This window comes from Cynara cardunculus (assembly GCF_001531365.2).
Source record: "Cynara cardunculus var. scolymus isolate 2C chromosome LG 1, CcrdV1, whole genome shotgun sequence".
In the NCBI taxonomy this organism is placed as follows: domain Eukaryota; kingdom Viridiplantae; phylum Streptophyta; class Magnoliopsida; order Asterales; family Asteraceae; genus Cynara; species Cynara cardunculus.
The window spans coordinates 14,500,620-14,527,920 of NC_037528.1; the positions used below are offsets into that span (position 1 = coordinate 14,500,620).

A 27,301-nucleotide genomic window follows, 5' to 3' on the forward strand; every position below is an offset into this window, starting at 1 on the left:
TATCCTAATTATATTTTAGATTTTTTATATTTAAAATGAGATGTTTATCCTGTATTGGATTGTGTTTATCTGCAGTTAGTTACACGAATTCACTTATGGGATGAAATCGGATAGGGATGAACGGGTTTAAGAGTTTTAAGAGTTTAAGAGTTTTTAAGAGTTTTAGCCAAATGCTTTATAATATAGTATAGATTAGATTAGATTTAATATTTATATAGTTTATTTAATTCTTAAATAATAAAACATTGTTTTTTGAGTTCTACGTAATATTTATTTTTTTGGTAAATTTTCAAGTTAATATTTTTATTCAATTTGCAATGGTTGGTATCTTGAGTTTACTTATTATTTTATTTATTTTAAAATACCATTTTAAATATATGATCAATATGTGTCAATATTTCATTTTTATGAATAGCAAATAAAAAATATACCAAAAATGAAATATTAGGGGACGCTTGGTTCAGGCAGATGAATGAAAATGGGTATGAAAATGACAGTTTAATCTGGAATGAAAATTTGGGCTTCTGAAAGAATGGACCCATTATATTATAAAAAAACCAAACAGTTTCTTTTATTTTCATTCTCATTAATTACTGCTTAATGCATCTTACCAAACACCCCTTAGTCATATAAATTGAAAATCGTACATATGTCTCCCCCATGCTCCTTTACTAAAACCCATGTTTCTTCATCAAGACGACCCTCACCTACCTCCGGTTCTTCTCCGCCTCGTAATCGACCATCTCTTATCTGCTTTTACCACGCATCGTCTTTACCTCTATCGATAGCCACAACCACCACTCCGCTACCCTTGTCCCCCCTCTTATGTAAATATCAACCCATGCAAATATCGATGGAGAGGAAGTCCATGAAGCAAATTAAAATTTGTGGCCCAACTCATTAATCACTAACCAAGCCCATATAGATGGGTATAACGGTCTAATTAAATGAATCAAATCAATCAATGATCGATGATTCGTTACAACATTTTTAGCTTTTTAGTTGCATGGTGCTTTGTTAGTGAAGGACGCAACATACATTATAATCACTGAGGTTTGCATATACCTTAAGAATTGTTTGGATAATTATGACTATAAATAAAACGCATAATCACTCAGATGCTGAACTCCCCTACGTCGAAGATGATATCGTCAACGAAAAAGAGAAAGCCAATACTCAACAACTTCACAAATGAACAACGATGATAACCAATGATGGCTATATTGAGCTTGTGGAAGATGGTTGATGTTTGAATACAATGATTTACATTCTTATTTTCAAGAGTTTCAAATACTCAATAAGTTGATATTTATGACCTTTAAACTGTTTATTCGGGGTTTAAACAATTTTCAAGTTGTAAGAGGGTGGGGTTTATTTGTTTCTATAACAAAAACAAACAGAACATATTTTCGTCGCGGTAAATGACTTTTTATGTTTTAGCACAATTATTGGTGTTCAGTCGTAAATATACAAACACGTTAAGCACCTTTTAGTACACATTTTGATATGGACTTCGTCATTATCTTGTCACTTCCTATATGTATGATATGCCTGGGCTAACGTGCTTCGTCTAATACGCCGTCTCTGAGATATAACCCATTTCCACAATCCATGCTCATCTTTGAATCTCAATATTCTATCGGTACCGACTTATAAAAAATTGATTTGACCATCCATTTTTCGCTCTTAACATTCTCATACAAGAGTATTCTATGTCGCACCTCACGTAACCATTCTCACTGCATAATCCTACAAAAGTTATGTTGTTCCTTTCTACTTACAATGTCGTCGACCATGCTGGCCTTGACTAGATGACAATGCATTTTCTTTTAATTTTATCTGTATTCGTTGTCTCATATTCAACTATTTATATTTAGAAAAATCACTGAGACTGTTTTTGTTGAACTATTATTTGTTTTGTGCTTTTCTTCTAACATGATAATTTATGGTATTCAAATAAAATCCAACAAAAATGATATAATTAATGTGATTTTAATAATATTAACATAAGTTGATAGTTTCAATGCGTGATTGAAAATATAAAAATAAAATGACATTTTTGTCCATTTTCCATATTTGGAGGGTGTGTATGTACACAAGTCAAGACTACATGGACTCAATTGCAATAAAGCGTCAATTAATTCCATATATTGTATGCTATCACGGGGTTTCGCCGGTATTTTTGCGAGAACAAAGAGGTATCGATGTCACTCCTCAGAATTGAAGGTGCCCACTTTTTCCGGCAAGGTTCATAGAAGACGACGAAGAGATAATTTAATTTTTTCCGGCCATCTCTGAAACTCCGGCTACTATTAACAAATTTCTCCCCTTCTTTCATCGTCAATCCGCATGCGTACCAGATTTTCCCAAGAAACATGACATCCATCACTTCCGTCGAATTGAATTACATCGTCTTCCGTTATCTTCAGGAATCAGGTAATTGGTACATGATTATACACATATGTATACATTAACATATACGAAGCACAATTTTGTTCATTCATGCATGTGTCTTACTGTCTGTTGATGTTTGCACGCTGAAATTGCTGTTTTTTGGGTCTGAAAATCTATACTTGATGATATCGTTTAATTTTAGCACTCGTACTCTGGATTTATGGATCTGGGAGTTTGTGTGATTGATTTCCTTTCAGAATTATTGTTAATGCAGAGTTTTAACTGAGGGGAGGGGGTTCTTTTTTGTGAAAGATTTTTTAGGGTTTGTAATTAGTTGGTCGAGGAAGCATTAACTGACACCTTCAGTTTCTCAATCTGCTTTGTAAACATGGGCTCCTTTAGCGAGATGGGTAATTCGGGATAGAACATGTGCTGTTGCACTACCTTACTATATGGGCACAGGCTAGACCCCTTTGAGCATTGGAGACCAATCGTCCATTATGGGTGGTAGCTTTCCACTGAATTCTTTTAACATTTCATTCAGATTGATTTAAATTAATAATCGTTGCACCATCGAATGGTGTACAGGGGAACTATGAGATTATTGTGTTTATCTGTCTGAATGCTAGCCCACCAAGATACAGCAATGCATAACAGAAATGTGGATGTGTGGTACCTCTTTGATGTTCGAGTATTAAATAATATATATGCGAGAAGGTGTTAGTTGATGCCAACAAATTAAAGGTCACTTTTAAGGTCGAAGGTGGAGATATGTATCATGACAAGGGTGTTAATGAAGTTACAGGTAGGCTGAGATTAACATGGGGAAGTAGATAAGGAATATAGGTAAACCAAATTTTTTAGCATTAGATCTGAGAGCCTGAAGGTTTGCTATTCATTTCAAAGGCCCTAGGAACTGTTGCCACTTACTGATATATGACAGGTCTCAACTTTCTGCTGCTCAGAATGTGGGATCAAATGCTTAATTTTCTGTTCTTGCACGATATGGGTTTCATAGCGTTGAATGATACTTGGCAAGAAGCTTAATTGGAAAAGAAACTTAACTGGAAAAGAAGCTTACATGTTAAGCAACATGAAAAAACCTATGGTCCCATGACCCATCCAAAACGTGGATAAAGAGTCACGGAGCATGCGATGAGGATATCCATGAGGAGCTAGGTCAAAAAATTAAGGAATGACGAAAGGGTGGTCGACTTATGAGGAAGGAAGAACAAGCTGGCCCTTCTTGTATGAGAAAGAGTGAAATTGCGAGAACTGGATATCTTGAAACGACTGACAATGCCTTCAAAACTGGTTCATTGCAACTATCTTGAAGTTCGTGTTGAATGTACTGGAAGTTAGCAATGTATGACACTTCTTAATTATAACGCATACGTTATTCCACCAAGGACTTGATGGGGTGGGCGGGTGGCTTGTACTATTAGGAGATGGACAAATGTGATTAGCATGGGGATAGCAACCTAATTTGTGATGCACAAGGAGTCGTGCTGCAAGGATTCTTTTGGGTCGGACGGATGCTATCTGGCAGAGATTACTCTTTGTGTTAGGAGTTTAGGACTAGTCACCTGAATCTGATTCTTGTGAGTGCGAACCCATATGATGAACTTATCACATAAAAGAATTGGATAGGAAGACAGTTTGATTATTCTGCCAACAGAATATTACTTGATTTCAGGGAAAAATATAAGAGAGAAAGGAACCAGAAAATGAACAGAAAACATAATATGAGTTGATTTTTATGAAGTCTGTTATTTTAGCTCTCTGAGATGTGTGAGTAATGAAGAATTGTATAAATAGGTAACCACTTTTTTTCATTGCAAATGTTCCATATTGTTGGTGTTGTTTATTCTCAAATGTCTCTCCGTGGAATCAGAAAGTAGCTTTATATGGAAGTCATTATGCATTATGAAGTGGAGTGTAAAAGCATTTGAGGAACGTGTTCGGTAAATATGGTGTTTCTACAGGTCCTTAGTTTATGAGAGGTGTAATGGTAATATCTCTGGATCAAGGGAATAGTAGGATCCCATTTTTTGAACAAGCCGTTCATTGTTTTAATCCTGGCACAGTTGCATTTCAATTTGATGATGCTCTCTCTGTTTGACTTTTAATAAATTCACAGATAACCCACACTTCCCTTGTTTTATGGTTTGGGTTCTCATATGGACCTACTGTAGTGGAGCAAACTGTTTTAGGCTGTGTGTTGCAAAAACTCATCGACTTATGTTGTGTTTCTCATCTTACTCTCAGGTTTTATACATTCAGCTTTTAATTTAGGATATGAGGCAGGTATCAACAAGTGCTCTATAGATGGAAATATGGTTCCACCTGGAGCCCTTGTCACTCTTGTACAGAAAGGACTTCAATATCTTGAGATGGAAGCAAATTTGAACAATGTTAGTATGCTAACTCTTTCACCAGTTCCACACTGTTTTATTTTCATCTATTACAATGCTGATCATGCTTTTCAAGATTGCCAGAATGATGCTGATGTAGACGAAGATTTCTCCTTCCTACAACCATTAGATCTTCTGACCAAGGATGTCTTCCAACTAAGACAAATTGTAAAAGAGAAAAAGAAAATTCAACAGAAGGCTGCAGAGGAGCTTTCCAAGGAACAAGAAAAACAAACTGCGCTAGCAATAGAGAGGGACAAACAAAGTAAGGAGAAAGAAAGTGAGAAGGAGAAAGAGAAAGTCAATAAGGACAAGCAAAGAGAAAAGAAACACGAGGATCTTGCTGATAGAGAAATTCTTGTAGATCAACAAGACAACGTTAATATCAAACTCGAAGAAAATGGGACATTTGGAGGTATGTTTCTTTAATTCCCCTTTTATGTTTGAACAAAGCATAGGCATACAAAAATGCTCGTTTTATTTGGAAATATTCCATAGATCCACAGTCCACTTTCATTTTGGAATCGAAATATAGTATCTGATCAAATAGAAATTGACATGCATGCTTTTAGTTTAATATCCACAGAATGGTTATATTGCAATTTATTATTGGAGATTCTTTTATTATACTGTGAGTGTTCATATTTTATACATGAGCAGTTTGTCAAACATGACATGTGTCGATCCAATATCCAATTAAGGAATCCCATTTACGAATTTATTCATGGATGGAAACATGCCAAGCATTTAGAATCTTTTGTCTGAAATATGGTTGCACCATCAGTGTAGAAAAATGGGCTCTTGGTGGTGGTGTTGTTGTTCCAGCAATTAAATGTAGTTGTCATAATTTTCTCCAAAAAAAGAACTCTTCTAAAAAGTTAGAATCAAATAACACTCGAAAGTCATGCAAACAACTTTTTTGGATGGAGAGTATAATTTGGCAGGATACTTTAACTTACATGTTATTAATTTGATTCCTTTTGCCCTTGCATATGATTGCAATTCTTTGTATAAGGCTTCCCTCTGCCCCCTTCCCTCGCTCTGTGAGTCTGTGAAAGGTTTTGCCTCTTTGGTTTTATTGGCATATAACCCATTCAAAAATCTATGTATACAAGGAGGTTGTTAAGTTGACTTAGGGCTTCTTTTTGGGTGCCATGGTGGTGTAAGTCATATATTTCCCACCTAAAAAAGTAAAAAATATAATTTAAATTAACTGTTACCCGTTTAATAATTAGGGCTTCAATTGTGATTCGAGCCTTGGATTGGGATAGAAAGAGAGACATGAACCAAAAATGATACGAACACAGTTCGACGATACTTCTTTCAACGGCAATTGGATATTCACTGTGCGTTTCCGTCATCTTCATCTTCATCTTCTTCATTATTTATTTATTTGTTACTTATTTTCATCCACACCTTGCTGGTGATACCATCATTGCTTGCTTCTCCTTTTATTATGTTGACCACACTAGCAATGATCCTTATCAGGTTAAATGTGTGCATCTCTGCATGTTGGTGTCTACATATATTTAGCTTATTAATTAGGAATCCTGTTTCTCCCAGTTTTACACATTATTTAATACTCATGAGTTCATTATATTGAAATTTGGCTAGTAATAAGATTTGCTATGTTTGAACCACAAAGATTTACTTCAGCTGATGTATTCAAGATACAAGCATGCGCACATACATGCACACATTGATATACGTAATTGCATATGTATTACATAATAGTTTTTTTGACATCTGGACTCAAAGTTCTGATTAACCCCAAACCTTTGCAACAAGGGAGAGAGTCACACAGACTGTTGGGTGCATACATGTTTACAGACAAACACAAAAGATAGAAATCACAACCATAGTTGGACATGTGGTTCGTGTCAGATTCATTAGAAGTGAATATTCATATTCTAGTGAATAATGAGTCAAAGAGAATGGATAATCAATTGGCATAAAGAATGTATAGAAGAAGCTTGGTTATAAAGACATACTAACCCTGACGAACAATGGGCATACTTGACTTCTTCAAAACTTAACTATGCATTTGATGTCTTATACACTTCCAAGCACTTGATCAGAAATAAATGCATCCCAAGCTGGATTTCAACCTTGTCCTAATTGCCTGTATAGCCTATATGAATGGTATGCTTGGAGTATCTAATCTTTCTGGGCGTATGTTGTAGGACCTGAACCAATGGATATTTCTACTTCTGCAACACCTCAAGCTTCTGGGATTCCTAGTTCAGATGTGATAATCTTGGAAGGACATACATCTGAGGTTTGGACATTTTCCACATGGTTATAACATATTGAGTGTTGGTCCTAAATTCCTAATGCATTACTTACTTGAGCAATAACATGCCTATTTTCTACCTCCCTACAGGTTTGCGCTTGTGCTTGGAATCCAGCAGGTTCACTTCTTGCATCAGGGTATGTTATTTAATAAACCGAGTTCTCTTTGATAATCATGATTATTCACAGCCTTTGATAATCTTATTCTGCTTGGGTTCAATTGAAACAACCTATAATATTTATAGCATAGACTCATAGAGATTATTGAAGGTTACATGGTGCTTCGATATTCAGAAGAATACCTGAGCTGTGTTAAGTTACGTTATCCATACATTACTACTACGTTCTTAGTATTTTATGGATCTCCAGTGTAGAAAAAATCCTATCGTTCATTGATTTATCTTCCTTGATTGGTGTAAAGACTTCTCTTCTGATGGCCGATGATACTGAATCCTAGTTGATTAACCTGAATAAATAAATCCAAGCCTCATGACCTCATATATAAGAGAAATTAAAGTTAACACTCCTCTTCTGTCTACCAAAAAATAAGATTTGTTTACATGCAAAGTAATAAAGCTTTTCAATTTGTTTTATGTTCTCCTAACAAGAAAAAAGGTAGATAATTTTATATGAATGTCAACAAGTCTAATCGTGTATCACGTTTTACAGCATTGAATCTGTATTTTTTGTGTTCTTTTCCCTCTTCCCTTTTAAGTGGTTTCTTGGATCTCTTGCAAGAACAAAGGGGTAATGTTATGGATTAGGAAGTCAGTTGATGAACAAGGAAATACGATCTTGATATCATATAGAAGTTCTATTGGATCTTTTATTTGTTATAAAGAAACAAGCATCTTTCCTTGTTTCTTTCACATCTGATTCAGTTTACTATCTTCATGTTCTATATGCTTTTTGCCTGATCCATATTTGTTTGTGTTGATCTTTAGGTCTGGAGATTCTACCGCTAGGATTTGGACCATTGCAGATAGGACTAATAGATCTAGTTTACAAAATGGCCCTGCCAACGTGCTTGTACTGAAGCATGTTAAAGGTAACAAAAACGACAAAGGCAAAGACGTCACAACACTTGATTGGAATGTGAGTGCCATTGCTGCTTCTGCTATTGTTTCATCAGAGTAGTTATTGTTTGGAGTTTTGAATAATCAAATTATCTGCAGTTATGCGTCTCCAATAGTTATGGTTTTTGTCTATAATGTGTGTGGCTTCATGCTGCAGAGGTAAAAAATGGTTGCCGAGTCAAAGGTGGAAGCAAAAGAATAAACATACCTGAGAAAAAAGAAATGAAATTCAAAAACTTAAAATCATTACTCAGCGTATCCACCAAATATCAATCCATATCTTTTATCCACCAAAAGCATATATGCCCTCATTTTGAGAATATTCCATATAAAGGTTCATGCTAAATTTTGTTAATGACCATTGAACATGATATTCTTTTTGCCTTATGTGCAGTTGGAGGGAACGCTCCTCGCCACCGGTTCATATGATGGGCAAGCAAGAATATGGAATACAAATGGTGAGTTATAGCATATCTGATGAGAACTTTTCGTGCAGTTCTGAATCGTAGTTGAGCAGTTAAAAATGTTCAATATGTCCTACTCTCTGTAACATTGTTATACATATATATATACACATATATATATAGGAATTATGTGGATTAAACACCAAAAGGTGCAAATGATGAGACAGGCTATGCATTTTATGTGTCTTTATCTTGCCTTTCTTACGCAAACTCGATTGCATTTCACCTGAGCCGATTTTGTGCTTTTGAGGGCTTATTTTATCTGCATCTCCTTTACCTAAAGCAAGTTATTTTATCTTGTTGATGTTACACTATATTTGATGGGGTAGACTTCTTAACTTCTTCAACCCTACCCTTGGATCTTGTATAAAACTGTAAAGTCTTTCACAGTAATGTGATTATCTTTGTCAGATTCCACTTTAATATAGCCCAAATTCTTGGGGTTAGGATAATTGTGTATTTTAGACTTTTTAGAACGAGCAACCACTCAACCAGATCCTCTTTTGGGTGGAGTTGTAGTAAATAAATTGGAAATGGAGTATAGCCTAAAGACTACATTTCATGTTCACAAATATGTAAACATTTATTCTTTCTTTTTTATTTTCCAATCATCATTTTTGTTGTGGTACTTTAAGTTTTTGAGCTCTTTCACATCTTAGAATCCTCAGGTTTGCCTTTTGGTGGTTTGTTCTGTCCAGGTGAACTAAAGAGTACTTTAAGCAAACACAAGGGACCCATATTTTCTATTAAATGGAATAAGAAGGGTGATTACCTTCTTACTGGAAGCTTTGATGAAACTGCCATAGTATGGGATGTAAAGGCGGATGAATGGAAGCAACAATTCAAATTCCATTCAGGTGCTACTTTATTTATGTGGTGTTGGATGGCATATGTAACTTGACAAATGATTACCCTTGTCTAAACCAAATGCCTTGTGTCTAAATCTGATAGGTCCTACCCTTGATGTTGATTGGCGGAACAATCACTCATTTGCCTCGAGCTCAACAGATAGTATGATTTATGTCTGCAAGATTGGAGAAAGTCGGCCCATCAAACTTTTTGCTGGGCATAAGGTTTGTACGATTCTTCAAAGAATGTTTGCATGCTTGCCTCCCTTTTACTCTACCAGAAAGTTTTCTCTCCCGGGACGTGCTTAATTTGGTGGAGATGATTTCTGTAGTACTCAATCCGTCCCAAAATAAATGTCCATGTTTCTATTTTAGTTTGTCCCGAAAGAAGTGTCCACTTAGAAAGTAAGTGCCTACTTTCTTGTTCTACCCTTAATTATGAGATTAGTCGATTAAAAAGTGTAATGATAATTACACATTTCTAAAACTGCGTCCTTTTTCATTGTGGACATTTTTTTTTTGGGATGGAGGGTGTAGCATTCTTTCTCTTTAGGCGCTGTTGAAACACACTTCACTCTCATGTCAATCATATATAGGAAATTCTAGCGTAAATCATGAGTATAATGAATGAATTGAGTTATCTATCGGAATATAAACTACATGCTTTTTCCAGAAATATATGTTGCTTATGATTGCTTCTATGTAAGTTTTCCGGTCTTTTCTAGTGTGCTAAAGGGAAGTGCTACAGCGCTGGTCTACAATATGATACAAATATGGAAAAAAACTGAAATCGGCTAGGTTATGCTAACAAACTCAAACATTTGACCAAGCTATTTGGATCTTTTACAGTCTATTTGTTGGGGTAATAGAAATTTCACGAAATTGCAATGGTCATTAATGTTTAGAACTTTATTCAATTTCAGGGTGAAGTTAATTGTGTGAAATGGGACCCAACAGGTTCATTATTGGCATCCTGCTCTGATGATGTCACTGCAAAGGTTAGTTTGCTAATTTTACCACTTGTAAGAGGCTTTTAGTCATTGCTTATCCTTTGCTACCCATAACTTGAAAATTATTTCATTGCGACTTGACTTGGAATTATAAAATTGTTCAGATATGGAGTATGAAACAGGACAAGCACATTCATGATTTAAGAGAGCATGCCAAGGTGATTCTTTGTTGTTTTTTCTTCTTTATTACTCCGTATTTTTTTAATATTTAAAAAAGAGTGTTCTTCCCTTGGGATTGCTAGCCTACCACTACCACATTACCATCACTCACCAACGTTTAATCTCCTTAATCGTTAATTACTGGTATATCTGGTAGCATACTGTAGGGTTCAAAACAATTTTGTAACCTTTTTAGAACGCATCGGAAAATATTTTAGGTTGCGTTTGTTTTAGAAAACTTTTCCAAAAAGAAACCCTAACTGGAACCAATGACTTTTAAATGAATCTAAAACAAACTATAGGGTGTTTTAGAAAAGTTAACTTATCAGATTTGCAGCAGGTTCTAAAGGAGCACTTAGAAACCAAATCAGGTTTCCTCTATGTAGAACCACACACGAACACGTTTGGCTTCTACTCTACCGGGTGCTAGCCCAAAACCCTAATCTAGTATGTGTATGATAGAAAAGAAAGCAAAAGTTTCTTTTCTATTTTTCTGGTAATATCTAAATCAAAAAGATCAGATGATTAATCTTTTAAGGCTTGGGCTTATCCCTTTATTTATAGTTGGTCTATCTGGTTGTAAACTAACTATAATATGGGCTGGGCTTGTGATTATCCTTAAGCCCATAAATATATTAAGTCTATTTAGGTTTTATTTAATTTTATTAATCATAATAATATTAATATGCAAAATACATTTTACAAAACCTTGTAATTATCATAATTAAACTTTTAAAACATACTTTGGTTATTCTGCTAGAATAACTATTTAACAATCAACATGACCTAATCGGGTTTCTGGTTATAGAAGCACACATATTCGCAATCCTATAGGTTTACATACTCAGTGGTAGTGTTTCTATGTGACACATGCTGTGGGCATATAAAAACTTGCACATACTTTTAGTTTGGAAATCTTGAATGGCAGCTATAGTTTATGGTACCTGTTTGAATAAATAATCTTTAATTTGTTATTTGCAGGAGATATACACAATCAGATGGAGTCCAAGTGGACCGGGCACAAACAATCCAAACCAGCAGCTGTTGTTGGCAAGGTATATTTATCCGACCATTTATTTCTTGTGAATGCTTTTCTCAGTTAGCCTGAATTTCTGTGTGTTTGCAGTGCATCATTTGACTCAACGGTAAAGCTGTGGGACGTTGAGCATGGAAGACTCCTGCGCAGCTTGAACGGCCACAGGTAGCATTTAACTTCAGTAATGCTAATTCATTGGTTTACCGACTCATAGAAGAGGAATAGAAATTGAATTGAATTAAAATGAAATGATTGTAGGGATGCGGTATATGCTTTGTCGTTTAGTCCAAACGGGGAGTATTTGGCAAGTGGTTCTCTGGATAGATGCATGCACATATGGTCGTTAAAAGAGGGGAAGATTATCAAAACGTATTCGGGTAATGGAAGCATATTTGAAGTGTGCTGGAACAAAGAAGGTGACAAGATTGCAGCTTGTACCAATAACAACACCGTTTGTGTTTTGGATTTCAGAATGTAAACTGTTTGTGTTTTCCATTTATTAGGAGTAATTGTAATTCTAATTATTGGATGGATGCATGTATGTTGTAATGGTTGGTTAGTGTACAGACTAATTACTACAACATCAAACTCATAACTCAAATCATCAACTTCTTAACTTCTTCCTGTTGAATTGAATATATGTTAGACTTGTGAAGCATTCATTGCAGATGGTTGATTCTGAACCATGGATATGTTGTCTTTGTGTTGGGGCCTGTGTTTACCTGGTGCTACTTACCTTACTGGTTGAGTATCGGAAGGATTGAGAATCTTACCTGGGCATAGGCATAAGCAAGGATTGATAATTTTACCTGGTAAAAAGTATAACAATGACTGATAAGCTTATCTGGTAAGTAAGATATAACAATGACTGATAAACTTATCTGGTAAGTAAGGAAGAAGACTTTTAGTTGGTAACTGCTTATGAGATCCATTATTGATATTTAATTATTAATCAACTGTTTTTTTTAATTATGTATATATACGTATAAGGTGAAAAGAGGTTATGGTGCGCAAAAAGATGGGGTAGGAGAGTGGAAAGCAGGGTCAATAAAGTGAGAATACGACCTCATTTTACCTTTTTTAAAACTCAAAAAGCAATCGTTAATTGCGCTCATACAATTAATGTCATGCCAAGTAATGTTTGTTTATTTAGTACAAGATTGAGATGGAAATTCATATACATCACATATTATCTATGTGTAAAGAAATTAAACAACCCGAAAACACAACGAAAGACCACCAACCATAACGAGAGCCTTTTACCGGATGTTGTCTGAGATGAGAATGACGAGGACCGATAAGTGAAATAACAAGGATCAAGAATCTTACCAACAATCAATTTTAATAATCGATAATAAGTTACGTAAAAATGATGACTTTTAACGATAACCATTTATTTTCCATTAACAATGAAGGTAGGGGTTAATTTAATACATCGCGACTGATCCAAGATCCCTTACAGATGATGAAAACTTGCCTTTTATAACTTTCAAACAATGGCTTTTGAAAATCCAATCAATAATAAAGAGTGAAAAAAACATTTCAAATCAAAAATAAAATGTCGGTCGTAAATTTAGCAACATAAAGAACCCGCTGCACCTTTATTCTAAAATCTTCCCTGATTTCACCATGTTCGTCTTCAAGAAATCCAAAACCCTGCAACTCATAATCCATACTTTCCACTCCATCCACACTCAAATCACTTCACACCCCATAATTTCCTTCTCCATCTTCTCCCTTTTACTCATCCAAATCCTCATCTTCTGTTCTCGCTCCCCGCCGCCGGTATCACCCCCATCTCCGCTCCATGACGACAACTGCCATCACGGTAAGGTCTACGTCTACCAACTCCCAACCATGTTTAACTTCGATTTAATTGGTAACTGCGTAGATTTAGACCCATGGCATTGGCAGTGCGGCGTCGCCACCAACGCCGGTTACGGAATGACAGCCATCGAGCTCGCCGGAATTATACCGGAGAGTTTAGTTCAGCTCTGGTACCGGACGAATCAGTTTTCCTCGGAGATTATTTTCCATAACCGGATCCTGAACCATAAATGTAGAACGATGGATCCGGGATCTGCTACGGTTTTCTATATACCGTTTTACGCTGGACTCGCCGTCGGAAAATATCTCTTCTCCGACAGTAGTAATGAAGAACGTGATTTTCATGCCGAGAAGTTAATAGAGTGGGTCCAGAATCAACCGTACTGGCGGAGATCCAACGGTTCTGATCATGTTATGGTTCTAGGACGAATCACATGGGATTTCCGCCGGTTAACCGACCCGGAAAAGCGATGGGGCTCCAAGTTCTTAAACATGCCGGAAATGCAAAACGTCACGCGCCTCACAATCGAGAGAGCACCGGGGGACTACCATGACATTGGTATACCTTACCCCACTGGATTCCACCCTCGTTCCGACACCGATATCCAAACCTGGCAAACCTTCGTCCGAACCTACAACCGAACCAGCCTTTTCACTTTCGTCGGAGCGGCGCGTGACGACGTCGGAGACGATATCAGAGGATTATTGTTGCGAACCTGCCGGAACGAGTCCACTTGCCGAGTGGTGGATTGCGCAGTGACTCCCTGCGCTAATGGAAGCTCGGCGATAATGGAGTCTTTGCTCGGATCGGAATTCTGTTTGCAGCCGAGAGGTGATAGTTACACGAGACGTTCGGTGTTTGATTGCATGGTGGCTGGTGCGGTGCCGGTTTTGTTCTGGAATCGGACTATGTACGACCAATACGAATGGTACTTGCCGGATGAACCGGAAAGTTACTCGGTTTTCATAGATCACGGCGATGTTTCAGAGGGGAAGAAATCAATAAAGGGGGTTCTGGAGAGCTATGGTAGGGAAGAGTTGAGGGAGATGAGAGAACGAGTTATCGAAACTATACCTAAGATCGTGTATGGTGACATAGGTAGTAGCAATAACGACATGAAAGACGCATTTGAAATTGCAGTGGATGGGGTTTTGAGGAGGTTTAAGGCGGAAACAGATCAACGACGACGGCAAGAATCCGCCATTAATGTCGCCGGAGATTGAATATATGTCGTTTAAACCGACTTTTTACTTGATTCTAACCATCTGGGGGATCTGGTAATATGTGCATTACAGAATTTGCCACCTTTGTTTTTATTTGCCAATATAATATTTTTACTTCTTACATAAAATATTATTTTTGTCTTTAAATATTTCGAATAAAATACGTTGGATTTTATCTCAATGATTTTCATATATCGTGAACATGGACACATATCTAACGAACTAATTTTTTTAAAAAGATGATATCATTTGACTATAAGAAATTAATGTACATAATTTTTTAGATTGTATCATTTGACTAAAAAAAATAACAGGATCCGGGGTGGAATAAAAGTGTTGCAAACCAACTCTACCAAATAAAACTTGTTCTCATTGTAGTTTTAAAATACATATGGTAACACACAACAAATTAACACGGATGCACCTTTCACGAACCTAAATTTTTTTACCCTTCGACGGATGAATAATACGGCGCCACCGTATGCTCTATTGTAGGTACGTCACTAGCTACGGAAAAATGGCATTAGGTTTGGTGTTGTGATGAGCTAAAGCCTTAAAAATTTTTATACAACATCATGACGTTACTTTTTAAACATTGGGTGTAACAAAATCACTTCCAAGTTCACATATACTTGTACAAAGAATTTAGAGATTGTTCATTGTGAATATTGAGTTCTTATGTAATCTCTAGCATGTCGTACATAATATACCTGATTTTTTTATGACGTATTTCTCCCAGGGTGAGACGTTTATACTTGTTTATTAAATTTTATAGACATGCAACATATGAAGAAAGGAGTTATTTTTTAGTATGAAAAAATCTTCGTTAAATGATTATTATCATCAAAATAAAATCGAGTAAAATAAAGCTAACAGTTTATATTAACAATTTATACGGATATTCTTAATCCAAAATCAATCAAGAATAGTTTTTAGAACAATATTATCTAGTTATACACACATCCAAACTTGTATGCATTTCGCCAAAATCATCCATCGTTTTGATGAATATTATGAACTAGATTTTTCGCTAATGATATACACTATTGATCATATAGATTGGCAGTTTCGTAGTTGATTGGAGGTTATGAAATCGTCTGAATAATATATGTTCACGATGTGATGCGATTTTTTTACAAAATTACCCTTTGAACAGCTGTTCATAGACATCTCATTTAATGCATTAATTAAATGATTATTTTTGTAGTCTCATTTAATAAGGACCGTTTGATGAGAAAATGAACGATCAAGATCGGTTAGCATAATTTGCACAATAGTTTGGGTTAGTATTTGAACCAGCCCCTATATATATATATCTCTTTTTTTTTAATACACAATATCGTCAATTTGTTCCTCCTTAAAAACATTCCATGCTACATATAGATTGACATCATTTGAACTGTCTGAAGTAACACTTTGAGTAAACAATAGAAATCAGTTCGGTTTTTATTGGTTATAGTTTGAGTTTCATATCTTATTTTATGTTTTTATAAATAGAAGAGTGTTTAAGACTCATATATTGATATCAGGTAATTAACAGTCAAGAAAATATAAAGATCGTTATTTAGATATGAATTCGGCTGTTGATTTGGTTAAATTATTGAATCACAAAAACAGTCAAAGAGATAGATAATAACGTCAATAGTCTTAAACAACTATTAGACTTTAGTAACATATAAAAGTATCAAAATCAATAACATAACAGAAAACGAATGGCTATTAAATTCTTTTTGGACTCCAATTATATCATTAAAAATTTGAATCCCTTTTATATTTCTCTCTTTTCGAGATTACTACTATATATTTAAAAAAACTAAGCCCTTATTTTTGTTGGGCTTACTCGCCCAGCTCTCCCTCGAGATGGGCCCAAGACGGTTTGATCCGGGTCTTAACCCATCTACGACAGATACAATATCTTGATAGCAAAAATAAAAATAAGATCTTGAAGCAGTTACAAAGAAATTGATTTTCTATTATAAAAAAAGTTATGATGTCGCTATCTTTGAGTGTTGTTATCGTAATGTTATCATGATCATAATAAACAAGTAAGTCAAGAGTTTTAGAAATAAGCAGATGGTATTAAGAGTCAAACCTTAAACCTTTCCGTTTTAGATGCCAAAAGACGCTATGGCAAACATTCAAAGACATTAAATTTCATCTTTTGGGGTTATATTTTCTTAAATTTGATTTACTAAAGAAAATAAAAATATCAAGGACCTCATTGATTTATACACGATAATAAAATGAAAATAAAAATAAAAATAAAAATGACAGAGAAGAGTAATGAATCAATTATATTATTATATAAAATTAAATAGTTTATTTTATATTAATTCCATTAATAATAAACATTCCTATGAAGTGTTGAAGTAAATTAAAGTTTATAAATTATTAAACTCACAGGCCCTGAAATAGACCGAAACCGAACATTTTGAAAGCCCAATTAGAGGTTGCGGACTTGCGGGTAAACCCTGAAACTGTTTCCGATATTCGCACGAACACAATGGCTTGGCGTTGCGGATCCCTACCAAGGTCGCTAATCTCAACCGCAAGATCGTCAACTATCCGTCGTTCCACCACCACTTCCCTCCCTCGTCTACGTCCTTCGCCACCACCATTTCACGGTCACCGCCTCCGTCCCGACCGCACAGCTTCCATCCCTAATTTCGGGTAAAATAAGTCCCAGTTTGCATCACCATTGAGCTCTCAATGTAACGTGATCATTTAATTGTATTCTTTCTTGTGATTTTTTTGAAACAAAAGGAATATTGGAGGAGTAATTGGGTGCACCCAATCGCTGTTGCCGTTGCACAGTGTGGTGGCTGCTGCTCGCTTGACGTCTCACGTCGACGTGGAGTCGCGCACTTGTTGCGAGCTTTCTCAGGGTAATGTTTCTGTAGTGCGAACAACTAATATTTTGTTTTCAACTTATTCTGGAGAGGATAAATGTTGAGTGATGAACCTTGTTAGAGTGTAAATATCCCATCAGAAATTGAAGAGAGCCCTACGCCCTTACCAGCATCCAATAATGAATGCATGAATTATGTTAAACAAAATAAATTGAAACCTAACTTCCAAATCCCAATCTATAAAATAATAGAACGTCTCAACTGAAATTATAATTTATCAATCCAAATGTGTTGGTGGGTTTACAACTCTCATCATACATACCTCTTGAGTATACCTAAGTTACATTTTTGAATAGAAACACACAAGCTAATTGCCTGATATGAATATGGATGACAAAAGGTAATTAAAGAGAAATAACATGATATCAACAAATTTACACCAAATATGTACCTGTACTGTAAATCGGAGGGTGTGTCTCCCCGTTTGGAATTTGGTATCTCAACATATGATACGAGCATGAGCAACATCTCTTGATCATCATCAAACTCAGCTTGCTTGACATAATGAGTATAGTTAGGACATTCATATTTGAAATGTCCCAACTTGTGGCAGTTGTAGCACTCAACCAATGGCTTTGTTATAGGTTCTTCCTTGACCTCATCCTCTAACATTTCCACGACCTTGACCTCTTGCACCAAACCTGTCCTCTTTTCCTTTCTTTTGCTCTCCTCTAATGACAATTTTAAAGGCTTGTTCTGCTTCTCTCTCTTGCACCCTTTGTTTGTAGACAAGTAAACTCCCATGAAAATTGTTAATGCTTAAGGTGCTTAAATCATGCGGTTCTTTTATCCAACAAACAACATAATTGAACCTATTCGTCATTGATCTTAAAAAAAAATTCACTAGTGCACTTGGCTTCATTTGCTCACCATTGATATTCATCATGTTAACCACACGTCCACAGGTAGAGTTCTTGACATGTAGTTGTCTAGCTGTTCTCCCTCTTTCATACTCAACAATTCATAAACCCTTATGAATGCTTGGAGTTTTGTCTTTATACTTCCACTTCATTGCATCCTATATTTGTTTGGACGTATCATCTTCCACAAATGTCTCTATTTTTTTGAGAGATGGCATGATAAAGATAGTTTTTTTTATCAGTTCTTCAACTTCTGCTCATCAATCGGCCCTTGGTTCTCTCTCACCTTAGGAACACCATCTTGCATAAGCTTCCGATACTCCTTGGAATGCAAAAAGTTCTCCATTAGCTTTGCATGGTGTTCGTAGTGGCTATTGAAGATAGGAATGCTGGGATTCACGTATTTCCTATTACTTCTTATGGCCATCTTTCTCTCTCTCATGTTTCTTTTACACTCGCTACCAATTAGGCCCTTATGAGGATCAACCATTGTTGTAAATTGAAATTGCATCACTCAATTTGCTAGCTCTAAAAATTAAGTTTATTGAACAACAATAATGGCTATTATATAGTCATACAAAACAAGGAAAAAACGAACCGAGTAGCTATTATATAGCCATACTTGAGTTGAGTGAAGGAAACAAAATGTGATGTCCTTGAATGGATGACAAAATAAAAGAATACATGAACAATAAAACAAATGTGGAGGTACATATTGTAGAGCATATTGCAAATGATGTCAAACACCTCTACACCATCTAATGAGGAGGTACATGAAGAAGAACATACTGCAAATGATGGCTTGGGAACCTCAAGTTCAGCTCAATGGAGGATTAGAACAACAATAAAGGCTATTGTATAGCTGTACAGAACTAGGAAAAAATGAACTGAGGGCATCCATGTGTTGCAAAGCTAACAACATGGCTAAGACAAATTCACCACAGATTTTCCTGCAAATTAGGATTACTAATAAGATAATCAAACAAAGTAGTAGACCTAAGAATTAGTCAATGCACTAAGTTGATTTTTTGCTAGTTTTGTATGCTATACTTAGCCTCTATAGTTGTTATAATTCTCTTTTGAGCCGGACCTAAGAAGTAGTCAATGGACTAAAAAGCTTCCAACATGGATACACTAAGTTGATTTTTTCCGAGTTTTGTATGCTATACATTAGCCTCTATAGTTCTAATTCTCTCTTGAGCCGGACTTGAGGTGTTTTGAGTCATAATTTGTAGCATTTTCTTCTTCATGTACTTTCTCATTAGTCGGTGAGGTGTTTCATTTGCAATATGCTCTCCTTCATGTACCTTCACATTTGTTTCACCGCTTGTGTATTCTTCTATCTTGTCATCCCATTCAGGGACATCACACTTTTTGCTTCTTCATGTCACAAACTCTTTTATGGAAGAGGTCAAGTCTGTGTACATCTCAAGTGAGATTTACTTGGTCAGTTTGTTCTGGTTTCTTCTATTGTCTCTACTTCCCTTTCTCGTCAAACACTACATGGCTACAATAGTTTTATTAAATTTTGGTTCGGACATTCTGTAAGTTCTGGATTTTTGGCCATTCTCAAGAATACACACTTGAAACTTTTGTTGTCTGATTTCTTATGCTTCACATCTGGTAAGTGAACATGTCAAATACACCCAAATATTTTGAAATGCTTCACCAAAGGCTTCAATCCGCTCCATGCTTCTTCTTGCCTCTTATCTTTTACTGCTGATGTAGGGCATCAATTTAGTACTTGGACCGCCCAATTTACAGCCTTGGGCCAACACTCTGGTGGGACATGCTTTTAATTATTGAGCATGCTTCATACCATGTTCATTAGGGTTTGGTTTCCTCTCTATGCTACACCATTTTGTTGAGGAGAGTAGTCAGCAGTGAGTTGCCTACTGATCTCATTTGACTTGAAAAAATCGTTAAAAGCAGATGAAGTGAGTCCCCATATCGTTTGGTACGGAGGGAACAAATGTACTTACCTATTTCTTTTTCTACCATGCTCTTGAACCTTTTAAACACCAAAAATGCCTCTGACTTAGCATGTAGGAGATAATAGAGCTATGTCTACAACTTGCAACTATGATCATCAATAACCGTGATTATACACCTCCGGTAGTTGCTTGATTCTGGAGTGATTGGGCCACAAGTGTCTGTATGAGTTGCAACCGTGAGTGGCTTTCAATGATGTTGCTCTTTTCGTGATACTAATCACATATACGCTACATGTTAGACATTGTCACATGATCAAGACATAAAATTGTGAGTTGAATAATGACATCAAAGAAATTATGCATAGAAAGTTTAAATTGTCTACCACTGAAGCTATGAACTGGATGAATCTAGTCATAAGAAAATGCTAGAATAACACATAGCAAGAAACACGTAATTCCATAGCTGAATGAATTTATTCTCAACTGGACTATGAATTCATGTCATACACTCTCTGAAAGGATCATATACAGAATGATACGATAACCAGTCATTAACAGTTTAAAACTTTTATATGTTATTTTATTAAGCATGTGTCAACTAATACGCATATAGAACTTATTTTGGAAAAGGAATGGATGCTAAATAATCAAACCCATTGATACGTGGTTTGAAATTGAAGGTCAAATGTACAACCCTTGGTGGTTTCTAAAGAAATTCTCTTAGAAGCCAAAACCAGCGTAAAAGCATTTGGTTGTTTCTTCCAATCACCATTGGCATCATGTTAGATATGATTTTGCAAATATCATTTATGCTATTCAGACACATTCATAATTTAGGTATACTTTTAAAGATATAATAATGGTTTTGTGGTTTCTTAAAATTGGGAGCAATATAATCCTTTCGTGAAGGCCATCTATATAATAGATCTGTCCATAACTGTTTATGATTCTCTACAGAAAATTTATGCTCTAAAGTAACCAGTACTTCGTTGCCAAGTGAACAGTTTGCTATTGCGATAATTAACTTCATGACCCCAAAATGCAGTAACATGTGTAACTTGAGTCCAACTCTAATAGAATTAGTAAAATCTTCTGCATATTCATAACATTAATCAAGGGCCATGCAAATTTACATCGTTTTAAGTACATTAGACTTGATTTCATCGTAGATGTATATGTATGTAAGTATAATTACAAGTGACCGGCAAACATTACATTTACACAAGATAACTTGAGAATTCAGACTAATAGAGTTACAAAATATGTTCTTGCTCTTGCTAAAATTACGTACATTTGAACTGAACTTGTCAAAAAAACAATGGGGATTATGTGTTATGAATAGTGGAAAATGATTTATGTACGCTTGCACCGACATTTTCTTTGTATCCAAAGATGACAAACTTGTGGTGTTTTTTCGAAATAAAGCAAGTTTTAGAAAGGCATCACAAACCCAAAAAACACTTCATAAACCAATTCTCCCCTTCTGGTGAAATTAGAAAGATGGGAAAAGATCCCCCTTTAAAACAAGCTCCCCTAAAAAGGAGCACCTCAAAACGAGGATTAAATCAGGAAGTTATTTACAAAGATTTAGATTGTATTTCGAAAGTTTCATGGCAACATAACGGCTGTGATATGGACATGTACGCATTACAAATCAATCTGAGATTTTGCTATGAATGGTCAAGTGATTGTTTGATGATGAAGAACAAAACATTCAAATTTAAAAAGATTTTGAAATTCGGGACACTGCTGACTTTCGAAGTCACTTCTTAAAAGTTATAGTCGCCCGTTAAATGTATTGAGCTGTCATAAGTAATTTATTGTGGGTGTTTGGGAAAAACCTTGTGGACGTCCGGAATTGCCCGAGCAGCTCTTTGCATTTCATGCACCAACTTTGAATCAATACCATTGTTTTTAGAACACTCGACATATTACTTTTGGAAATCTGATTATAAAAGGCAGTGACAATGTTTAAAGTTGATTTGGCTTTTTGCTTAACTTGTTGCAAGTGTTTGCCGATTAATTTTCCGAAGATGATACAACTTTCGAAACTTGAATTGGATTAAATCTTCAATAAGTTCTTAGCGATATGCTTCTCTAGGTAAGTGTTGTTGAGACTTGAAGACTTCCGGAAATCGGTTCTAATTTTGCAGATTTGACATTATAAAAATTTGTCTGTTTGGATACTTAAAGTTTGTCAACTTTTTCTTTGTAAACATGACAAAATTGTTAGAATGCTATTAAGTTTGGATTTTCGTTCTCCATCAACACAACAGGATTGTCAAGTCTTGTAAGATAACGGAAAATGGTTTCTCACACTTGCACCAACAAAGACAAATGTTGTAGCGGTTGCCCCTTGGCCAAATAGTTCGAGCAGAGAGTATATGGCTTTATTACTTGACCTCATATTATTTGTGATATGAAATGTATGCATGTGGAATCGTTTATTAGAGGTTTTGATGAGTGTCTTGCAAATCTTAGGATCAAACAACTTTTGGTGTAACGAGTGAAAGTTGCTCAAAAGCAAGATGGATACTTATGTCGTGACCCAAAGTTTAGAAGTTAAGGGCAAGTAATAATATTGTTGGGAACAAATCATGCTTTCCAAACGACCTACTGATGTTGTTGACCGAGGTTCACAATTATCCATCTTCCGTTCATTTGGGCTCTATAATGATAAAAGAAATCTAGAATGGCTGGTAAGCATATTTGACTAAATAAGTTAAAGACTAAGGTTTTGTATTTTGAAATATACGCGGTCGTACTGTTTTTTGTATCATTGTTTGTTATGGTTAACCTCTTCTGGCAATGTAATTTTCGCTATTTGTTGCAATGTAGGTACCTGATGTTGCTCTATATCCTCTGTTCAAGTATTGCGTAACGTGAGAGTAAAATTATTCTTGTGCAACTTCTCATCAGAAGTGACACCGGCATGAGGTTCCTTTTGCTTCAGATGTTATAGACCGCGAGCCTATAAGTTTTCCTAGAATTTTAGATATTTTTGTACTAAAAGAACCTTGTATCACTACTATCTTATACCTTCTAGGTTTGATTCATCATTGATTGCTCCTTGCATTTGTTTGTATTTCGTGTTTTTACGAAACAATTGCATCAGTATGCAATAGCCCATACGAATTGATAATGCGTTTTGTTATTTGGTCTCATGATCAACTTCTTTAGAATGGTTATATTGCATTCTTATTTAATGCAAGTGATTTGAACTATCCAAGCAAATCAGCCACTTTGAAATTGCATTTCTTTTAGATTCACTTGTGATATCCAGAATCAGCAAATTTGATTTCCTGTTTCTGTATCAATGATTATTACAACTGTGTCTTCACTATGTTGCAATAGTTAGAACAAGCATTATGCATATCATGGTTTGTTTTCTTATTAAATAGTGGACACTCTGGTCAGGGTTTGGTTCAGCAGGTGCATATTGGGAGCCACCTTGTCCTTGATTGGTGCTTCTGTGACTCATCTAACGGATTTTTTCATGTTGCTTCAGAGATTGGTAAAAATAGGGACAACTCGTTTGGAGGTTAACGGACCAGGTGCGTTCCAAATTTATTGTTCCACAAAATGAAATATATATATATAAATACACACACACACATACAAGGTTCGGTTCACGTGAGACCAGCCTTCTTTTTCTGGAGCCCCGTGAGACCACAAAATAACACTGAAACTTCACAATAATTCATTGTGAAGGTGTGAAAAACAGCGAACCTTCACAGCAAAAACACTGAAAATAAACCTTCACAGTGTTTTTGATGTGAAGGTTAAGTGATATTTAAGTGGTCCCACGAGTCTCATGGAAACAGTCTGGTCTCACATGATCCCAAGTCTATATATATAGAGAGAGGGACGAAGGATCGTGTGAGAATAGGAGTTGAGGTGAGTAGCTTAAGAAGGGATCTGGACCTTTGGGCATTTTTAATCTCACCTCCACCCCTTGAATTGCGCATGATACAGGAATTGATCCGGTGCATCTTGGTGCGTCTCATTAATGTTGATCTTCAATATAGGATTGATCCAAGAGTGGAGATCCCTTCTTACCTTTCTCACCATAATTTCCATTCTCACTAGAACCCAATCCGATATGTGCAATTTGAAATGCCTTTAGTCTAGTAGTATCAAACGAGAAGGACAATCAACTTTGATTTTATAGTAAATCACAACACGTTCAGAAGGACTCAGGTGACAGTCAACGCAACCAAGATTGCGTGGAAACTCTCTTGTGCAATTGCTGGTCAACACGATCTTTCTTGACGTGCTGTGAATCACATGTGATTTACTATATAGAACTTTCTCGTACTTCTCGTCTAGTCTAGTATATGCAATAAAGAAATGATAAAACTAGACACCATTCTGCTAAAAGTTTTGCCTCCAAATCTCTAACCCTATGGTATTATTAAAATAAGAAAAGTTAGCAGTAGGAAGCTGACTTCTGATGCCGCATATTTTGGTAAAAGCAGAAAGAGGTTGTAAAACCCATTGAACAATAGGTTGTAGGTAGCCATCTTTAAAAGCGTGAAGTGGTATGGTTTAGTTATTGAACAAAATTATGGATGTAAATGTAATAATGTGTGACTGACTTATTCTCTGCTGAACTCTTTTAAGGTTGTTTTTGCAATAATGCATAAAAACATGTCAGATTTTGGTCTTTGTTCATATGCATCCTTTTTTCTTTCCTGCCACTCTTTTTCATCAATTTTACTGCTTGTTGTTTTGGGCTGAAAGACAAAAGTAAGGTAGGTGGGTCAGATATTTGTGCAATGTTTTAGGTTTTAATTTGATACGAGCAAAACTCTGATTGGTATGAGTTGTGGCGTGGTGGCAGAGTCAAGCCTCAAATCTTAGGAGCCGAAAAGAAGGTATAGCGTTGTATGCCAGGTATGATTTTATATCTCACATATAATTATATATACACACATATATGTTTATAACTATTATTCGATGAGACAATGATATTAGAGTCTTAATCAAATGAGAACCTCATATATGTGATAATCGTGAGAACTTTTATCTTTGTCTTTTTCCATCTAAGGCTTGCATTTAATGTATTTTACGTGTATTTTGTGTTTCACAAACACGTCAAAAATTTTCGTATTGTGAACAAAATACATAGTGCAACAAATATATTGTGAAAAAATATACTAATCGACGGCTGTTGTGGCATTCCTTTTTAAACATTGTATATGAGTAATTTACCAATTTTGTCTTATTTCTTTGATTTTTGTTTCATCTAATTTGGTAGGGCAAAAAAAATGTTTTTTTTGTTCCCTCGAACTTATCTTATCCTAATCTAAATGTAAACATAAAGGACCTCTTTTTTAGCATCTTAACGTGACTCGTAACTTATTTAATCAATTATATATGATTTATTGGTAGTGGTTTAATGATATAGAAAGTGACTTATTCAGTAAGCTTCTAAGATGAATTTTATGCATAAGATAAGTTTTCTCCAAACTTCCACCTCGTAATTAAAAGAGTTCTTTCATTTATGAAAATCCTCCCACACACACATGGGACAACACATGCTAACCTCCCCTCTCTATGATATGAAATTATAAAACACACCAATTCAATTTTGAAGTAGCTTTTTTTGTTATGTCCTTGTCATTGTAATACACACATGATAATCGAAAGTATTGTCATTTCAAGCAACCATATTTGCAACACAGTAATAATTGGACTATGAACCACAACCAGGGAGCAGGTTTTCCATTTTTTAATTATTTTGTTTAATTTTTTATAGATTTCACATTTTTCAGTTACATTTAAATGAAAAAGTTTTACATATAAATTAACGTTGTTTTCTTTTTTTGTTTTTCTCCTCCTTGTTCGAAATGGATTAATTATGTTCCTAATTTGATTAGTAAGTACATGAAATAACAATAATTAGTATGACGCTAAGAGTTTAATTAAATAAATTATTAAAAAAATGGTTGAGGACTGCATAAAAATAACATATAAAAGTTAAATCATCATCTTATTTCTATTATATTTAGCGTTGCATATGGGTTGTGTAGTGTAGTTTACGTTGTTTAAACAACCCAATCTATTATGATGATTTAGAAAAATCTCAACCCAATTCAGCCCATTATGATGATTTAGAAAAATCTTAACCCAACTCAACCCGTTAATAAGTGGAAACAATTCGGTAAGTGTTCTGTTGGGTTGGGGGTTAATGCTACTCGACCAGTTATATTTACTTACTTTATTGTAAATAAATACTTGTTTATATCATATCAGCTAAGATTCTTGTCCACAAATAATACATATATGTCATAAACCAACTTATAACTTATATCCATCAGTATTGGACTTCAATCGTCTTTGACATGTAACTCAGTTGGTAAAAGGATAAGGTGACTTAACCCAAATGCAAGGCATGTCTTGGATTTGATCCTAGTCTCCCTTAGCCTCAACTGTTGAATGAGTCAAAAAATGTCCTCTCACATTGGTCTTTTTAAAGACAAATGGCCGGTGCTGGTAATCAATTTTTTACCCAAATATCATACTTCAATTTTTTTTAATGCTATTATTTATTTAAAAAACAATATTTTCTACTTAAACAAAAAAGATTGGAAAGATTTTGTAGGCCTAGGAATCTCTTAATAAATCTTAGGTAGTAGACTACATAACATAGTTTACCTTAAAATATTCAAAAACCACAAGAATCCGATGCCTCAATCAAATCACATCTGCAACTTCCCATTTTTACACCATATGTCATACCTTCTCTTACTCCTCTTACTTTTTTTAGTATCATGCAATGTTACAATCATATTCTTTATACACCACAAAATTTGTCTTTTAATATATCGTAACGAGGTTGTTTACCAAAT

The 27,301-nt window shown here is 35.3% G+C and overlaps 3 protein-coding genes across 3 annotated transcripts; all 3 read left to right on the forward strand.

Moving 5' to 3' along the window:
- Window positions 1-2,184: 2,184 nt before the first annotated feature.
- LOC112519962 (WD40 repeat-containing protein HOS15) lies at window positions 2,185-12,360 on the forward strand. The gene is made up of 14 exons (XM_025128278.1): window positions 2,185-2,436; window positions 4,663-4,808; window positions 4,893-5,223; window positions 6,992-7,086; window positions 7,192-7,238; window positions 8,045-8,195; window positions 8,571-8,634; window positions 9,339-9,497; window positions 9,592-9,713; window positions 10,412-10,486; window positions 10,603-10,656; window positions 11,639-11,712; window positions 11,784-11,858; window positions 11,952-12,360. The coding sequence occupies exons 1-14, from the start codon at window positions 2,376-2,378 to the stop codon at window positions 12,169-12,171; spliced, it is 1,674 nt and encodes a 557-aa protein (XP_024984046.1). The 5' UTR covers window positions 2,185-2,375; the 3' UTR covers window positions 12,172-12,360.
- A 754-nt stretch (window positions 12,361-13,114) lies between these two features.
- LOC112499889 (xyloglucan galactosyltransferase XLT2-like) lies at window positions 13,115-14,839 on the forward strand. Its single transcript, XM_025103161.1, has one exon. The coding sequence runs from the start codon at window positions 13,323-13,325 to the stop codon at window positions 14,742-14,744; it is 1,422 nt and encodes a 473-aa protein (XP_024958929.1). The 5' UTR covers window positions 13,115-13,322; the 3' UTR covers window positions 14,745-14,839.
- Window positions 14,840-17,206: 2,367 nt separating this feature from the next.
- LOC112519217 lies at window positions 17,207-23,674 on the forward strand. Its single transcript, XM_025127220.1, has 3 exons — window positions 17,207-17,414; window positions 17,508-17,629; window positions 23,286-23,674. The coding sequence occupies exons 1-3, from the start codon at window positions 17,248-17,250 to the stop codon at window positions 23,291-23,293; spliced, it is 297 nt and encodes a 98-aa protein (XP_024982988.1). The 5' UTR covers window positions 17,207-17,247; the 3' UTR covers window positions 23,294-23,674.
- Window positions 23,675-27,301: the final 3,627 nt, after the last annotated feature.

What these genes read in the sequence shown, in the direction of transcription:
- LOC112519962 (XM_025128278.1), top strand. Translation starts at nt 2,376, where the DNA reads ATGACATCCATCACTTCCGTCGAATTGAATTACATCGTCTTCCGTTAT. An exon ending in TCACAACACTTGATTGGAAT is followed by an intron (nt 8,196 to 8,570) that starts GTGAGTGCCATT and finishes CCTTATGTGCAG; the next exon opens with TTGGAGGGAACGCTCCTCGC. An exon ending in AAGAATATGGAATACAAATG is followed by an intron (nt 8,635 to 9,338) that starts GTGAGTTATAGC and finishes TGTTCTGTCCAG; the next exon opens with GTGAACTAAAGAGTACTTTA.
- LOC112499889 (XM_025103161.1), top strand. Translation starts at nt 13,323, where the DNA reads ATGTTCGTCTTCAAGAAATCCAAAACCCTGCAACTCATAATCCATACT.
- LOC112519217 (XM_025127220.1), top strand. Translation starts at nt 17,248, where the DNA reads ATGGCTTGGCGTTGCGGATCCCTACCAAGGTCGCTAATCTCAACCGCA. An exon ending in GCTTCCATCCCTAATTTCGG is followed by an intron (nt 17,415 to 17,507) that starts GTAAAATAAGTC and finishes TTGAAACAAAAG; the next exon opens with GAATATTGGAGGAGTAATTG.